Consider the following 18551-nt stretch of genomic DNA (forward strand, 5'->3'; position numbering starts at 1 on the left):
TTCCCTCCATCTCATTTGTTCATCTTTATCGTGTGCTCCTTCAGTTTATCCCCATTTTGCTCCTTTAATGATGTAAATTCTCATCCTTACATTACACCCATTATCTGATGCTTCCCATTTATGTGCCTCCACGACGTGCTACCCATGGATGCGAAAAAAAATGTGCCCTACTATAACCACGCACGAATTGGCTTGCCGCTTCTTGCTCCCAAAGGATCCTGTAACGGCGCAGCAAAAGAAGAATACGAATTTTCCCACCAAAAAAAAAAAAAAAAAAATTTCAAAGGCAAAAGCAAAAGCAAAAGCGCGATGAAGGAAAAGAAAAATGACTCACCCTTCCAGCCAACTTTTTCCCCTTCATTCACGCCAAACTGAAAACAAAAAGGAAAAAGCATAAAATGCAAAAAAAAATGCCAAAAATGTGAAGCGGCGCAAAACACAAAGCCAAATCGCTAAACGCGTGACGAACAGGCAAGAATAATAAAATGAAGCGCGATGGGAAGGAAGGGACGAAGGAAAATCCTGACCACCTGCAAAAATGCCAAATGGTGACACAGAACTACCACGAAAAAGGGGCAAATGAGGAAGAAAAACAAAAGAGGCAAAACAAACACGAAGAGAAAATGGAAAAATTTACCAAAAACGAACAAATTCCCTTTGATGAATTGTCCACTTCCCGGGGAAACACCAACAATGCCGAATCGAAGCGGAATCTGCAGAACCTCCTGGGGTCATACTACTCCAGTGATGAAGAAAGCGAAGGGGAGTCCCAACAGGAACAGGACCTCACTCAGGAAGGTGCCACTTCCCAAACGGGCAAACATCAGGTGGACAATCAAAGCGATAGCGACGCTGAGGGTGGGGATAACACTGATAGTATTAGTGATAGTCTTTCCGATGAGGAAGGTGAAGCGTGCCAGGGAAAGAAACAAACTGAACAAAGTACAGGCAATCACGGGAAGACGATAAAGGAAAAGGAGGAAGAACCCCCCCTACCGATGGGAAGTAATCCCCACGGAGAAGAAACCAAAACGAATTACGAAGAGGAAGAACCAGCCAGCCAACTCCAGAATGATAAAAAAAAAAGACGCACTTCCCCCCCGTTACCGAATAAGTGGCAAAAAACAAGTCACACCGCAAGTGAAAATAAATCCGCGCACACTGTTGGAAAAATTAATTACAATGTGAAAAATTCGCAAAGTTCATTCCATAGGGGATATAACGTAAATCCCAATTGGGGAACCAACCCTACGCAAACAAACTATCACCAACCCCCATTGGACAGTAAAAGCTTTTTTCATAATGCCCATTCAGGTGCAGGCAGGCAGTACCCATATGATGTAAATAGCCAATATTTGTATAACTGCGGCGCACCTATCCATCCGAAGGGAAACCTAAACAACCTGTCCCTCACCAACTTTGGCTACTCAACAAAAAAAGAAATTAACGTGGATCTGCAGAACATCCCTGTGATAGATCAGAGACAAATTCTGAGGGACTGGAAACCCACCATCCCAGAGGAAAAAAAAAAAAGTCAGAAATATGATATAAAAACCAAGGTGTACAATGCGGCGAGCAACACCTTCGATAAGGTAATCATTCACGGGAATAAACAGAAGCGAAAACATCAGATAAACTGGCTAGCAAAAGAAGCTGTGGAAAAGGAATATGAAATTTTGCAAAAAACAAATTACAGCAAAAGAAGGACCACAAACGATAAATATGGGTGGTAAAAAGTGGGATGCTCTCTCATTCATTTGTATTTTTATGTGTACACTTTTTTTTGGTAACAATATTCCCTTTTCACCCGTATCCCTTTTTTTGTGATTCGTCTGATGTGCCCGTTTTGGCATTGCCACGTGGCCATCTGTGTCCTGCTCCCCATGGGAGAACTACCCCCTTTTTTTTAGTAAACCTTTTTTTTTTCCTTTCATTTTTAAGTTTTAAAAATTGAAAAAGTTTTCACTTGAGGGTGAATGCCACACGGGTGGGACACACCGTAAAGTCTTTACATAACTAAGCACAAGAGCAAAGTTAGACTGTGTTCACCAGCCAATGGAGTGGCAATTTTGTCTAGGTAAAGATGCAACCAATTATACATCCGCATAAATAGTATATCGGTTATTCCTTTTTGCGAAAAAAAATGCATTAAAAAAAAAAAAAAAAAAAAAGCATCCCTACTATGCACCTCTTATACATTCTTAAAATGAAGAAACAAATTATTCCTCCTGTGAGTCCTCCGAATCACCATCACCTCCTTCAACTTTCTCTATCAAATGTTTGTAAAATTTAATAATTTCATCCGATTCGTACATAATACAATCGTCTATTCCCAGAGCTGGTACTTGAACTTTTCCTCCTTTCTCTTTCAGTTCTGAGAAGAAAATGCTTCTATTAATGGAACTTCCGTTGTGAATATTTTTCATTAAAACGACAATTGGCTTTTCCGTCTTGATTAACTCTTCCACATTACTATCCTCATGAAATTTAATAATTTCTACATTTTCGTTGTCCTTTATAGCATCGGTAACCTTCGAACAGTAGGCACATATGGAGCTGTGGTAAATATAGGTCACGTATTGGCTCTTCACTGGTTCTGCATCTATCTTCGTTATTAGGTCCTTCGCGCTGCTAATCACTTGCAGCTTCTGTTCTGAGTTACCACCGGTCATGCCATTTTTATGCTGAGCGCCACTAAATCCTAGGAAGGAAAAAACTATAGCCAAAAGGAGAAACACGTTCATTTTCATCATTCTCTCTTAATAATAAAGTGAGTAAATAAAAAAAAGGGAAAGTTCTCGCTAATGCGATAAACGCCTCAATAAAGGAGCGAATAAACTATAAATAAACTGTGGTCAAAAAAAAAAAAAAAAAAACTTATATAAATAGCTATAGACTAATTCGCGCTCTGAATTCTTAAATCTAGTGCGAGTGAAACTTAGTTTAATTTTTTTTTTATAACAATTAATTAGTTTTTTTTATTTTTGCAAAGGCTCCCTAAAGTTAGCTTTATTAGTTAACTCTGATGTTTTTTTAATGCTATAGTACTTTTTTAATCATGGTTAAATTTTTAACGTTCGCAAAATTTTTAACACGTTGACCAATTTTGGCCTCTTAATTTTTAATATTTTTTCTTTCGTGAGAATTTTCACGTACCAAATGTATACACTTACTAACTCACGTGTACCTCCCTGTGCGTTCACCTAAACCCCGACATGTATATACACTATAGACCGATTCCGCATCTAAAAACTGCGCACCTAACCGCCCCCATAAATCGGTATACACAAAAACGAGTGATGACATAACAAAGCGGAGAGTAGGAGCCAGTGCGTGCACATGCAAAATTACTAATGAGCATATAACTACTTAAAACTTCATACATCTACACGAATATCTACGTGCTTATCTACGTACATATCCACATACGCGTGCACTCGTGTGTTAAGTTTACCCGGCCGCTTGACTTCCTTGACGCAGAGGGATCGCACCGAATAGAAAACAAAAAAAAGGTAGTACACCCAAAGTCCCATATCCTCTCCTTTGTGTGATTTAATTAGCTTCTCGGAAAAATGAAAAAAAAATAAAACAATTTTTATAGTCGATTTAAAATTCAACATTAGCCTATTCTAAGAAATCGAAAAAGGGCCGCCAAGTAAAGATTCGAGCTGCTTCACCGGAATGTGCGACATGTAAGAAAAGGCAGAGAACCAACCAAAAGAAAAAAAAAAAAAAAAATTCAAGTAACGTAAAATAAGGTGATAAATGTGCGCACAGAGAAACGCAAAAAAAATGCCAAATGCAAAATTGGCGAAGCGCCGAAACAGTTGCCCACACTAAAATAAGGTCCCCCCAGGTGAACCTGAACAAGGAAAAAAAAAAAATGTTCACCTCATAAATTCACTTATATAAAAACATATAGCTTCTGCTATGCACAAAAAATTTAGCCCCCTCGATGGGGTGCGATTCATCAATAGCGAAAAAAAAAAAAGCGTAACATTTCTTTGTGTATGCAATGCATGTATACTGAGGGAAGCGCACAAATTATATTACCTACAGTTGCAGCTTTTCAAATGCTTCCCTTTTGGATGCGCATTTTTTTCTCTCTCCTTCAATCAGGTTTAAGAACGTGTGCCCATATATTCAACATGCATATCCGTTCATACGAAGCAATTTATTCTCCGTTGCATGTGCATGCATTTGTTTTTCACTTTTAACGAGGCGGGGCAAGGAGCCTCCACAAAAGGCACCGCAAACCTTCGCAAAAGGAGGTCGTAATAACCCCCCGCAGTTACAAACAAACGCTACGAATTTTTCTTACAATGGGCGAATTCGAATATGCTCCCCTAAAATGTTCAAGCGGCGTTTTGCACATGCACACACTGGGCTATTGGTCAGTGCCCACCCACCTACAAAAGGGGTAGTCGTAGAGGCTGGCTAGCATGTACCGACTAACAGGTTAAAATGACGAAAACAAGGTGAAAAAAAGGCACATGCAGAAAAAAAAAAAAAGATGTAAAATGTATATGCATATTATTTGTACGTACAGGATGACGCTACCAGTGGGGGGTACCACAAGCACCATCATCCTGCCTGGTTGTAAAAAATCTAGGAAGAACAACAAAAAAAAAAAAAAAAAAGTCCTCTCGAAAACGTCGCATTTATAACACACTTCAAAAAAAGCTGCCACCTTTTACGAAAAGGAAATCTCCCTTTAGCAACTCCCTTTAAAATTTTTATACTTAACATAACACGGCGAACAAAATAGTACCACCTCCACTTCTATTTTCCCCCCGCATGTAGGGATATATTACTGTCGTTTGCTTAGTCCCATCGTACTAAGATGATTCATTCTTCGAATTCATGACCGTCCCGCTGAACGAATAATTACTTCCCATCTCGTCTGCCAACTGGTTACTGAACCCATTGGAAAAGCCTCCTTCCCTGAACCTCTTGTCCTCGTCGCCCACATACTCTACCACGTACGCGCTGATCCCATCGGCTGAACACGCACTGGGACTCCTCGACCGGAGTGCACTCGTGCCGTTGTTCATGCTGCTCATCGTGTTCATGTTGCTCATGTTGCTCATGGTGTTTGAGTGGTTCATCTTGTTGGTGTGGCTACCAGTATTGGCGTGACTGACTGTGTTGGCGTGACTGACTGTGTTGGCGTGGTTCAAGGAATTGGAATGGTTGATTGTGTTGGAATGGTTGATCGTGTTGGAGTGGTTGATCGTGTTGGAGTGGTTGATCGTGTTGGAGTGGTTGATCGTGTTGGAGTGGTTGATCGTGTTGGAGTGGTTGATCGTGTTGGAGTGGTTCGTGCTGCCCATAGGACGCATACGTCTGTCACTACCCCCACTAACATACTGAGGCACATTCGCACGAGCATTGGATTGGTATCTCCTTAGACTTTCGCCACCCCAAAAATTGCTTCCCACATTAGTTGCTACCTCACCTCCTTGCCCGTTTGCAACCCCCCTCCTTTCGTACACCGGGTTGCTACTGGCTAAACCGCGATGGAAGTTCGAGCTGTGTGCAAGACCCCCTGGTAGGTCGTTACTGCCTCTTCCATCCTTTCTCCCCGTGTCGCAATTCGCGTTGTACATCGAAATGGGCGCTGTGAAATTTGGGTGCTGCACCCCCTGCTGGTTAGACGTACTGGGTAAACCCCCCGTGCCGACAAACGGAGCGTTCAATCCGTTCAACCCATTCGCCCCATTTGGGAGGCCCACACCGTTTGAGTAAAAGTCGACCCCATACGGCGCGTTCATGTTGGGCACATTCACGTTAGCGTTCGCACCACTGTTCAGGCTTTTCGTAAAGTGCAACCCGCCAGGACGGCCAGCACCCCCACCACAGGCGATTCTACCTCCGATATTGCCACAGCCTATGCTACCCCCTATGTTGTCCACGCTGACGGACCGCTCCAAGTTGAAGTTGCCCCCGTTCACCAAGTTGAAGAGCTCATTCCGCTTGGCCGGGTCGAATGCATTCAGGTCCAGCTTCCTGGCATACACGGAACACCTACCGTTGGTCATCCCATTCTGCACATCCTTACGCACCACCGTGTCGTGCGTAACTATGTAAGGCTTATGAATGGGTATTTCGATCACCTTCTTGCCCCCATATTTGTAAACAGGCTTCACCCTCCTAGACACCGGCACAACTACCGGGTGGTCCACGTACTTGTTTATATAGAACGGCTTGTCTATCACCTTTATCTTTGGAACCCTCACAGGGACAGGAATGTCAATCACCTTGGGGATCGTCTTAACAAGTTCCACCGTCTCAATTTTAGGCACGTAACGTATCTTCTCGATAGGAACATCACGGTACTTTATAATGGGCACATAATTGGGCTGTTCTATAATTTTCCGAACGGGTACCTTAACCTTTCTGATCACCTCATGTGGAATTTCTACAATTTTCTTCACCGGCACAGTTTTTATTACCTCCCCTATATCGTCATAGCTTTCGTATTTGTTCACTATTTTTACGACAGGCACTTCAATATACTTGGGGATAATTTTCGTCTCAATCTTATTCTTATAAATTATCCGCTCCTTTATTTCTGGCTTCTCTACAATCTTTACCACTTCTTGCAGTTCTGGCACTTCTACAATTTTGTCCTGGAAATGGAACTCAGGCACCTCTATTTTGGTTTCTACGTACTTATTGATAGGCTTCTTAACGACCTTTTGCACTTCTTTAACCTCATATTTATTTATGTACTTATTAACCTTATGCACCACGGGAACTTCCACAATTTTTTCTACTATCTCTACTTCCCTATATTTCGGTATCTTAATCGTATCAAATCCTTCATGTACAATTCGCTTGTCCACAACGTGAGAGGTGTGTGTTGCGCGTGAATAGTCTGTGTGCGATGTGACCTCCTCACACATGGACACCTCATTCTTTACTTTCTCACTTTCGATCACCTCGTTTGCCTTCACTACATTGTCCAAGCTAGCAAGGACACCATTCTCCTCTGCGGTGCTACCCTTAAAACTGTACTCCCCATAGTTTGGAAATTCTGCCGTTTTGAACTTCAACACGTCGTCTCCATTTGGCAAACCACCCGTCGTGCTGCTTCCAGTCGCAGATACGGATGCAGGTGCTGGCTCACCTACCAATGGTGATGTCAATGGTGATGCCAATGCTGAGGCGCCATTCCCACTGGCGGACTCACCACCAAACGTGTCGTACACGTTCCTCCTACTCAACAGAGGTCCCAAATGAACCCCTCCTACAAGGGACGCACTTTCACTAGCATTATTCACATAATAGGAAGTCTTGTCAGACAAATGGGTATCCCCCCTATTCTCATAATCCCCCAAGGTGCCTACTCTACTGCTGTCGTTACTGCCTATAGGTGTATGACTAGTGTACATATTTGTAAAGTCCATTTCATTTGCTACTTTGGAAGGGGGGAACCTTTCATTTGCCGCTGCTTTGTATACCTCCTCGTACTTCCCTAAGGGCTGTTCAATGTTGTTCGGATGTGTAAAGGGTAGGGTATATGTAGACTTCACACCTTCGCTGAAGGTTACGTTTTTCTGTTCATACGAGTTTAGGATATTTGGATTCAATCCCCCGTTAGTGCTGGGGTAGGCCCCGACGTAGTCACCCTGGTACGTTCCCCAATTGTTACCGTTGTACGTTCGCCAATTGTTACCTTGGTGCGTCCCCCAAGTGTCACCTCGGAATGTGCCTAAATTGCTACTCGCGTACGCGTCGGCCCCCACGTGACTACCACCTTGCGTGTTCAATATATTCGTCGAAAAATGGTTCAATTCGCCGTTCGTGCTTGCGTCCACAAGGCTTTCACCATATGGACTGAAGCTATAACCCCCCCCTGAGGAGGTCAAACTACCACTTGGGTAAGAATTAAAAACTTCAGGTGCGTTATAATAACCTAGATGACTTCTACCCGGGTCAACCTTGCTGGGTGCATAAAGGTACGAGAAATCTTCCCTAACGGTGCTGTACAAATTACCCTGCGCGTTTACCAAATTGTCCTTAAACGAAATCGTACGAGGAAACCTGTTAAAATCACCACCTGCTATATTATCAGCCCTACTTAATATATGTGGGATATTTCCTTCGATGTTTAAAAATTCTGTGCTGCTTCTTTCCGTTCTTTTTTCAGTACTATAGTCCTGGTTGTTTATAGAATCCTCAACTATGACACTGTTGGTCTTGCTGGAAATTTTGCTCTCATCTAACGGTATGCTACTCCTTCTAGACTTCCCTACTGACGTGTTACCGTGTACTTTGTCGTCGTTTCCTCTATCCAGGATGTTCACTTTGCTCAACGTGTGTTGCGAATGCTTTCTACCTGACTTGATAGAACCCCCCTTGGACTTCGTCTTCTGATCTGATAAAAACGAACTTGTATTATTCACATCTAACGTTCTTGTAATGTTTGGTTTTTCCGACAGATGCAAGCTGGCATTACTACTGGTGCTCGACCCTCCTTCTCTCTCCTCGGACGAATCCTGTGAAGCGTGAAAATGCGATATTCATTTTTACTTTCAAATTTGTGCACGTCCTAACGGGGCGTTAAAGAGGCAGCGAAAGGGAACTATGCCACTGCATGCAAACTCCAACGCGTCCGCATGCACATTGGAAAGAAGCTCCTCGTCCTTCTTTTCAATCTATGCGTTCCATTCTGCGTAGCAGATTCACAAAACGATGAGCATTTTTTCTATCATTACACAGAACTTCGTGGATGTGACGGAGTCCTTGGATAGTTTTTTTTCCAGTAATATCCTGTTCTACAAAAAAAGATAAAGAAAAAATATTAGGATAATATAGAGTAAATCGAAGCAGCACCACCAAGGGTAGCAACCCAACCAGGTGGTCACGCAAAAAATCATGCATAACCAAACAAACGCACTATCAAATGTGCCTATTTTTTTCCAAAAAAATCAGATTAACATTTAGTTGGGGAAAAAATGAAAAATTTTTTTTTTTACTTGTTCTCGCTTTGTTCTGTCAATCTTTGTCGTACTTTTCAGCATATTGACAAAATGTTTGCTACTTCACGGTTGTTTAAACGTCTAGGTGGCGAGCCCGCATGTGCATATGCGTACGTACACAAGCATCAACATATACTTACATACGTACATACATACATGCACGAACATGGACACATACAAGTTGGCATACGCGCATACTTGCATATATACACACTTATTCCAGCGGAACTGTCCCTAGTTCTCACAACCTTTTGAACTGTTTGTTCCTTCGCACTATCTCCACTTTTTTCGTATGTTCAAAGGTACAACGGATTGGTCGAAAAGTGCAGTGTAACAGTGCACACAAAATGTTTCGCGTTGACAACGAAGTGATGTTGTACACGTTGCTATCGCGAGAGAAGACATTAAGCAAAAATGGGAAAAAATGTAACACGCATGAGGTAAAAAAAAAAAAAAAAAGGGAAAAAATGCATATAAGAGTAGAATATAATTCCTGCTTACACAATGTTCCCTTCCAAATGTGGGAAAAATAAAAATAAACAAAAATGACAAAAGGGCGCATAAAATAAAAGAAGGAGAAAGGTCTATAATAACAAGAGTTGTATTATGTTGCGTCGTACTGTGTTGTATTACTTTTTTTTTTTTCTCAAGATGGACTTCCCCCCCAAAAAAAAAAAAAAAAAAAAAAAAATGTAGCGTTTAAAAATTAGCCTACTTCGTTCTTATTAAAGATTAAAATTACATACAACTACACACTTGTAGGTATATATACACACACCTGTGCAATATTTCCCTACTTTTTCACATGAACAAAATAGCCAAAAAATAGCTACATAGAAGAAAAATTATGACCCGTTCATAAAAAAAATTCTAAATGTTGTAAAAAAAAAAAAAAAAAAAAAAAATTGTAGAAAAGAAACTTTTATTCATAAAAATTAGTGAATTAGCGCAAAATACGCACAGGTCATAGCTAAATATTAAACTTTTGCAACTGCCTGCTTAAATGCAAAAATTCCTTGTTTTGTTCTATTTCTTCTTTTTCTTTCCTTTACTTCTTATTCCTTTTCTTGTTCTTTTTGCCTTTTAATGTTTTTACACTCGTGCATAGCAAATTTTTTTTTTTTTCTAATTTATATGATCTGTTCATGTGAATTTTGCGTAGTGTAAGAAAAAATTGACTGTACACATATATTGTCAATTTGCAATAATTATACGAAAAAAAAAAAAAAAAAAAAGCGAAGCATCCTGTTCTGTTACAAAAAAAAACAAAGAAAAACGGGTTGCATGCGACAACTTGGTGGTACCGCCAAAATCTGCAGATATCCCGTTGTTGCCATCGAAATGTTGTAGAACAAATCGCACCACCAAAAGTGAACAAAATGGACTGAAAAATGCGAAAAATACGATTAAAAAAGTTCACTAATGATGTGAAAAAGCGGGAAAATAAAAGTAAAAAGGTGAGCGGCAAAAAAAATTACTAGCAAAGTGCAAAGTAAAATTCGCAGAAATTTGTGAACCGCAACGCTCAATGCGTAAAAAACGAATTTCATCGCATTGTGTTGGTGGTTATTTTTTCCCCCTCTTCCTTTCTACACAATTTTTTTTCACGTTTATCCTACACAAAAAAAATGCGGCGTAAATTGGTGTGTACATTATATATGTATATGATGTACTACACTGGATGGGGGAGGCTAAATTAGTCCAATTTGGTAAAAAGTTCCCACGTAAGGCGCACACAACTGCCTATACACGTTTATGATGCGCGTTAACGTACACATTTGCTCTTATTCGGGGTACCTTTCCGATGTGAAAGTTTCCAAACGGTTTGGCCGCTTTCTACTAAACAACATCGCATCCGTTTTAACCCATGTCAGCGATTATTTTTCCGTTCAGAATATAAAGACGAAAATTTACCCTTAGAACAGTTTACATGAACATTATAACATATTCTGATAAAAATGATTTACACAATTGCTTTTTTCCACTTTGCGTGTCCTCATCAGAGAGTTTTTCTTAACCTGACCGCACTTTCCAACATTACAACAACATGAAAAATTACGTTTTCCTATTTTTTTCCGAGGGAAGAGCAAAATCGCTCCGCATGTAACAGTGAGAAATGTTGGCTAAATTTTTACACATTGCTTTTTAGGGAAATTAAATTAAAAATCAGCTGAACAGGTGAGAACTCGAACAATTGTCCAATGAACTAACCACACTGCGCTTTCCTGAGCATCCTCCATAAGGAGCATTCTTACTTGCGATGGTAGACGGCCAAAATATTCACCTTTGATGGGCAAAAATAATAATCCCTTCCCTTTCATACAACGCGTATACCAATGGTGAAATGTCTCGTAAAATTTTCCCCTTTCCGATCAGAAAATTAAAGGAAAACTAGAAAGGGGAAATTTCGTATGAGACAAGGAAGCATACTGCAGGGTAATAAACGCATTTATGCGAGAATGAGCCTCTTTCGGGCAAATTCAATGTTCGCAATTTGGCTATTCTTAATTTTCTTTTTTTTAATTCGGATCGTTCGTTTTGCAGATCATCGAAACGGGTCCACAATTAAAGTGATAAATAAGGAAAAAAAAAAAAAAAAAATTTTTATTTTATCCCCATCACTGCCCCAAGCGCTGATTAGATGCTTTTTCCTTTTTCGATTAATTATACGCGGTGACTGAACTGCGCAGAAATATGTGCAAGGTGTATACACGCGTGTGCAACACATGCGTTTATTTTATTTAAATGTCGTACCTGTGCAAGGAACGAACAAGCTCATATTATGTATATATATGTGCATATGCGTATACATTTGCAACAAGCACAGGTGTAGTAAGAGCACACGAAAAAAGAAATTGACGGATGTGTATAAAACGGACCGCTACATGGCCAACACACGCTGCAGAACCAACGACGCTACATCTGCAGGAGTGACCTCTCGACTGCCTTGTCCCACTCTGAAATTTTCTTCTTCCTATTCTTTTCATCCATTTTAGCATTAAACGTAGAATCGCTATTACGTATTAAGCTTTTAACGGAATCTAAATCTTTCCATATTTTCACGCCCAGCCCAGCCAGCACGGCAGCCCCCACTGCAGTAACTTCTGAATATTTGGACACTTCTATTTTTGTGTTTATGATATCCGAGTTGAACTGCATGAATGCCTTATTTTTCGTCATTCCTCCATCGCACCGTAAAACATGAAGCATTTCTATGCCCATGTCTGAGAGGAGTGAGTATACAATTTCGTTCAGCTGAAAAACGATACCCTCCAGCAATGACCTAACAATGTGCTTCCTCTCTGTGTTGAATGTCATACCGGTTATACATGCCCTGGCATCTGATCTCCACCTGGGGGCATACAAACCGCTGAAAGCTGGCACAAACACGACCCCTCCTGTATCTTCACAGTTTTCCATAATATAGCTAGCTTCACTAGGATGAGAAATTAAATTGTTCTTCACCAACCAGGATACACCAGAACCAGCCGTACCTATGGAACCTTCTAACGCATATTTCGCCTGATCATTTTCATTAAATTTGTAACAAACCGTTGTAATTAAACCGCAGGAAGAGTACACCACTTTATACCCTGTATTAATAAGTAAAAAAACACCAGTGCCGTACGTACATTTGGCTTCCCCTTCATCAAAAATAGCTTGTCCTATACATGCACTTTGTTGATCTCCAATGCACCCAGTAATTGGCACCCCCGCATAGTCTGGTACTTGTTCACATTTTACCGAACCAAAATGGAAAGTGTTACATTTTATTTCTGGAAGAACAGACATATTTGTTATGCCAAACATTTTGCACAATTCTTCATCCCACTCTAACGTTTTTATATTCATCAGAAGGGTTCTAGATGCATTCGTCACATCTGTGTAACTATTCCCATTTGTCAAATTATAGATCAGCCAAGTGTTTATGTTACCTATGATAGCCGATCCGTCCTCCACTTTTTTCTTAATTTCTGCATTGTTCTGAATGAGCCATAAAATTTTAAACGCACTAAAATAGGTGTTAAAATAGGTTCCCGTTTTTTTCTGAAAATAATCATTATTATACTTCTTCGAAAACTCAGCAACGATATCTTCTACTCGGGTGTCTAGCCACACAATGGCATTGTATAAAGGTTTGCCTGTAAGTTTATCCCATATTATTACCGTCTCCCTCTGGTTTGTAATTCCTATACATTTTATGACGACCTCTTTGTGCTTTTCCTTAAGAGCCTTCAAACCATCATTCATCAGTGTGTACAGATTATTTATTATTTCCACGGGGTCATGTTCGTACCACCCTGGCTTGAAACATTTTTGCTCGTGGTTCAGGCTATTTGTATGCAGCACATTCAGTTCTTCATCGAAAAAAATCAGTTTCGTGGACTGAGTGCTTTGGTCTATACTCAATATTACGTTCATTTTGGATAAATTTATAAAGAAAACTTCCTTCGCGTGTGCAACGATGGATGGGGCGGAAAGAGGAGTATTGACGGAGCGGTAAAAAAAAAAAATCACAACTTTACACCGCAAACATTGCTTCCTCCCGTTTTAGGGACAAACTACATCAATAAACGACGATGTCGCAAAAAAAAAGAGAAGAACAACAAATGGATATTCAGATGGGCGGAGGCGACCTGCTACATGAAAATCTGCACGTATGTACTAATGTACGTATTTACCCATGTATATATATATTCTTCTACACAACAACCCTACATACAAATTTTTAACCCCCCAGCAGCGAACTTTTCCCAACACGCGCAAGCAGCTATTTCCACAAAATATACCTTACGGCGTTGTAACAATTAAGTACAATTTCACAAAATTTTACACTTTTTTTTTTTTTTTTTTTTTTTCCATCTATTTTAAAAGGATTTAACCGACTGGATGGTCCTCGCAAATATTTCAACATCCGCGGGGCGTGATCGAGTAGAAAAACAATTTCCAAAAAAAAGGCGTACATATTTCGCGTGCATGTACGAACAAATGTACGCATGGAGGTACATTTTTTTTTTTTTTTTTTTAAAGGGTCACTTTTAAGCGGTACACTTTTCTGGAGATGGCGTAGAGATGGAACATAAACCAATTGTTCAATTTTCGCAAAAAAAAAAAGTACACTCTCTTCAGAAATGGAAAAAATTATTCACTAATTATTCACCGTAAAGAAATAAAATAAAAAACATGTTGTAACGCCATGTAGACGTAGGGGGAAAAATAAAATATATAAAAATCACGTGTATATATTACATACATATATGTATATGTACATGCACATGTATTTTTTATGACCCCCATTCGCGCATAAGCAACTCCCGCTTTTCAATTTTCTTGTCCGAGGGGTGAATCTGGATAACTCCATCTTCTTATAAATCAGCGCTAGCTTACACCCCCGAACATTTCCGTTCTACCGCTTTACATTTCCACAGGGCGTCTTCCTTCACGATGTACTTCCCATCGATGTGATGTCCCCCTTTTTTTTTTCCACTACCCCAGGACATCCTTTTGTTCTAACAAAACGCCCCACCTTGATCAAACTTCGTTCCAACCACCCTCAACAGCTCAAACATAATAAACGTCCATTTGGGGCAACCCTTTTAAAATCCCGTCCCTGAACCATACGGCTTATCTTCTTTCGCATAGATGATTGTCTCTACACGTGTCTCCAAGCACAGCTAAGAATTATATTCAAACGGATGGGACATGGTCGATCCGTTCCCATTTTACCTTATCAAAATGTGTCCAATTATGGGATCATATCAGATCATGCCATGCACATTCACTTCTCTAGGAAGACCAATCCTTAAGGGATAGAACGCCCAAAAAAGGGAGCTTCCAAAAGTCAGATTTTTCCTCCACCCTCCCTCGCGCAACATTTTTGCGCAGGAATTAAAAATAATACTATTTTTTTTTTTTTTAATTTTATATAGTTGTGCATTTAGTTTGTTCCGTTCGATCATGCATAGCATGCACAGGTTATATATGTACAAACGTACATATGCATATGCATCTACATGGATGATTGCCGCTCTACGTCTTCTTCCTTTTTAAGCGCTTTTCACAGACACACCCCCAATTTCGCGCTAACGGTTAGCACTCAACACAGCAACATTTTGAAAAAAAAAAAAAAAAAAGGGGGAAAAATAAAATTCAGGTCAAAGTTAAAATGTTCCAACGTGCATGCAATTTGTAAAATTAATTTACGGCCTTCTTCTTATTCTTTGCAAAGTTCTTCTTCGAAATGTTTAATTTGATCAATTTTTTTAAGGTAATTTTGAAGGGGAGTTCTTTCTGCTTTTCCGCGTTTGTCAGGAGGGACTTTTTCGCTGGCTTGGAAATCTCCTTTGCGATTACTTGGATGTGGCACGGGGATGACATGAAGGGGTTGATTCGACCGTGGGCCTTAAACGTTCTTCTTCGTCCTGCACGGGCTCTGTTCACCATCACGTGGATTAGCCTCAGCTTGCTCACTTCCAGGTTTCTTGCCTAGTACGCACAAAAAGGGGGAGATCGAGAAAATGAAAAAATAAAAATACGCACAGGCGGGTAAAAAATAAATCTATTCTGTGGACTTAGTCCATCCTCCGTCCTGCAAAGCCTCAAAATGTGGCTCCTGCAGGACATTTCGTCCCGGTCGACTCACACATAAGCGTCCATACATCCACTCAACAAATAAAGTATAAAATTTTCACGTGTGCACCAAAAAGTACAGTGGTGTACGTCAAACTCATACATGCACGCATTACAACACAAGTCAGTTCACACACACAAACATACACTCCTCCCCGTCTGTATGCACAAACAGCCACTTTCCTTTTTAATTTTTTTTTTTTTTTTTTTTCAGCCAAATGCCTCAAATAATCATTCTTTAAAAATAAAGAAAACGATTCATTACAAATTAGTAAATACATAAAACATGTATTTAAAAACGGTAATGAATCCTCTTTACTTTTTCATACTCGTCATCGTATCATCATTAAAAAAAAAAAAAATTAAATTGAAAAGCGGCCGTCAAGGAGGGGAGACAAAGGACGGATCAACATTGTCACGCCATGATCTGCTAAATGTCCACTCGTGCTAGTCACACAAAGCGGTGTCAATAATTACCTCTGCATTGGCCTGAACATTATCCAACACGTTTAACAGAAACTTGCACGATTTCGCGGGCCATCTTCCCTGCGTGTGGTTAAACTCCTTGGCTTGGTTCGTCCTTCCAACACCTCCGTTGTACCTACGAAACGGCACACACCTCTTCTTCTCGATGACGTCATTCAGGTACTTTTTCGCGTCCAACAATTTCATTCTCCTTATAGCCCTCGCCGTTTCGTACGTGTTTTTAAAGTGGACCCTTAAATCCATACCCGCCCCCTTGGCGCCTACAAAAAAAAAGAAAATAAAATAAATAATGATCAATACGCATTCCGGGGAAAAAAAATGACGAAAGCAGTTTTACGTGATTATTTGTCACGTGCGCTGTTCTGCTCATGGGTTGTATGCCCTTATTCAAGGACAACTTTCATCAGGCCAACAGGTAAACGCTCCCATGTCGTTTCCCCTTTGTGAGCGTTTCTTTTTCTCTCCCCCGTGTTATAAAACTTCCACCATATCCTCTCATCCATTCAGCGCAAAAATCGGGATGGCGAACAAGAATCTCGTGATTTTCATTTTTCTTTTTTCTTTTTTTTTTTTTTCCCCTCTTGCTTACATTTCCCAAAGTCCCTCAACTTCTTCGCGTACTTAACCATTTCCAAAAAAATCGTAAACGTAACACAAAAAGGAAGTTAAAAAGTACTATACAGGGGATATGCAAAAACAGCTACAACATAAAAATGTACGTTTCTTTTTTATTATGTTGTTTATTCCAGCCTGCGGAAATGGCTACTACATAAAGCAAGCTTTCTTCACATTTAAAATTTGAAAAAAAAAAAATTGCTGGTTGTTCATAAAAGCGTTTCAGATAAATTGAAGTTCTTTTTTTTTTTTTTTTTTTTTTTAAACAGAGGAACAATAAAAATAAGTAACAAAATACCACCTTTAATTTAATTTTATTTTTTTCGTGTATGCGTTCACTCAGCGCACAATTTACGCGCATTTACCCCTGAGTATATATGCAGGGCACAGGAAAGGTATATGCTTTATAAAAAAATGGCCCACCATAATAACGTAATAAAAACAACGCAAAGTTGGTGGATTTCTATTTATATGCGTATCGAGAAGTTTGCAAAAGATTTTTACGCTGCTTCAAATGCATATATATTTTTATACGTACATATTTGCGCACTAAATGGATATGGGGGAAAATGTTTGACCCTTAATTTGTGAAAGGAAAGGGTCGACGCCCTTCCTCCTCTTGCTACTTATTTTAGTGCGTAGTGCATAGCTACTTATATACATACGTAACCTTCAGTGGAAAAAAAAAAAAAAAAAAATATTTTTGTTACTGCTGTTGACCGTGGTAGAATCTTTAGCAATAACGCTGCACTAGCCAACTTTATGCCAGCCGTTTTTGCGCCCCGCAACGGGGGAGAGCAAAGGGTTTGCCGCATTTGGAGTTTTCCCCTTTAATTTTTACCTCATAAAATTCATCGCTGTATTTTCCCAAAAATTTTACCTCACGCCATGCGTTAAGCATACACGTATGTTTACTTTAGTAATCACCATTTTGACCAAATGAGTAATATGAACGTATGTGCTGCCTCCCCTTTTGCGCTTTCTCATGTATTATTCATATATAAGTGTATTCCCCCGCGGTATTGCTCGATCGAGCGTGTGACTTCCACGTATGACTACATTTCACTCGAGAGAATGGCTAATGCGAATTTCCTTTCTACCATAATGTACTGAACACACGCAGGAAGGAACATTTAAAAATGCACGCCAATTTTTAAAGGAAAAAAATAAATAAATGAGTTTACAAAAAGTTTAATAAATTATAGATGGGTTAACGCGCCAATCGGGTCAGACAACACCTGTCCCACTAAATGGATATATATTTTCGCAATCGCAAATGAGCAACTATTTTATTTTATTAAAAGATCAGTTGGTGCGATTGTGTTCATTTCACGGGGGTGAATATTCCAACGCACCAGGGGATAAACAACACCTGCGGTGCACATATTGCGTGCCCCTAATGTGTATAAGCAAAACTTGCCTATGTATGCTTATCAAATTTAGTAGAACCGCATTTTTGCAAAAGGAGAACTAAGGGGGACACAGACACTGTTCTGGGGTAACATCTTATAATGGGGCCAATTATGGCAGCATATCCAGCCGCACGTAATGCACGAATTTTTTTTTTAAAAAACATTTAAGTTAATATATCCTCTCCCAATCGCTTACGCTGTCTTTTTCAATAGTAATATGAACAGCTTCCACAGTAGTGCCTGAGCGCAAGAAGGGAGACATTAGTAGGGCGGTCGTCATTTTCCTTAGGAGCACACGGGGAAGTATTGTTCATGCAAAAATTGGTCATGGAACGAGGGATACGAAGACGTGTGCAATTGCGGGGGGTATAAAAAAAAACGCTGCAGTAAGGGAACACTATATATCTGTGTGCACGAATTA

At 39.9% G+C, this 18551-nt stretch overlaps 5 protein-coding genes across 5 annotated transcripts; 1 reads left to right on the forward strand and 4 right to left on the reverse strand.

The window, feature by feature from the left end:
• Positions 1-485: 485 nt before the first annotated feature.
• On the forward strand, positions 486-1733 carry PCOAH_00040690 (Uncharacterized protein; the record flags this gene model as incomplete). The annotated part of the gene is made up of 1 exon (XM_020060857.1): positions 486-1733. The coding sequence occupies one exon, from the start codon at positions 486-488 to the stop codon at positions 1731-1733; it is 1248 nt and encodes a 415-aa protein (XP_019916591.1).
• Positions 1734-2219: 486 nt separating this feature from the next.
• On the reverse strand, positions 2220-3560 carry PCOAH_00040700 (Uncharacterized protein; the record flags this gene model as incomplete). Its single annotated transcript, XM_020060858.1, has 2 exons — positions 2220-2758; positions 3455-3560. Coding segments are annotated over 2 exons (645 nt in total), but the record flags the coding sequence as incomplete, so codon positions are not given.
• Positions 3561-4838: 1278 nt separating this feature from the next.
• Positions 4839-9029, reverse strand: PCOAH_00040710 (Uncharacterized protein; the record flags this gene model as incomplete). Its single annotated transcript, XM_020060859.1, has 3 exons — positions 4839-8504; positions 8724-8783; positions 8985-9029. 3 exons carry the CDS (start codon positions 9027-9029, stop codon positions 4839-4841), a joined length of 3771 nt encoding a protein of 1256 aa, XP_019917042.1.
• A 2874-nt stretch (positions 9030-11903) lies between these two features.
• On the reverse strand, positions 11904-13409 carry PCOAH_00040720 (Glycerol kinase; the record flags this gene model as incomplete). The annotated part of the gene is made up of 1 exon (XM_020060860.1): positions 11904-13409. The coding sequence occupies one exon, from the start codon at positions 13407-13409 to the stop codon at positions 11904-11906; it is 1506 nt and encodes a 501-aa protein (XP_019916882.1).
• A 1469-nt stretch (positions 13410-14878) lies between these two features.
• PCOAH_00040730 (60S ribosomal protein L17) lies at positions 14879-16743 on the reverse strand (the record flags this gene model as incomplete). The annotated part of the gene is made up of 3 exons (XM_020060861.1): positions 14879-15473; positions 16095-16363; positions 16693-16743. 3 exons carry the CDS (start codon positions 16730-16732, stop codon positions 15183-15185), a joined length of 600 nt encoding a protein of 199 aa, XP_019916576.1.
• Positions 16744-18551: the final 1808 nt, after the last annotated feature.

This window comes from Plasmodium coatneyi, chromosome 12 (genome assembly GCF_001680005.1).
Source record: "Plasmodium coatneyi strain Hackeri chromosome 12, complete sequence".
NCBI lineage: Eukaryota > Apicomplexa > Aconoidasida > Haemosporida > Plasmodiidae > Plasmodium > Plasmodium coatneyi.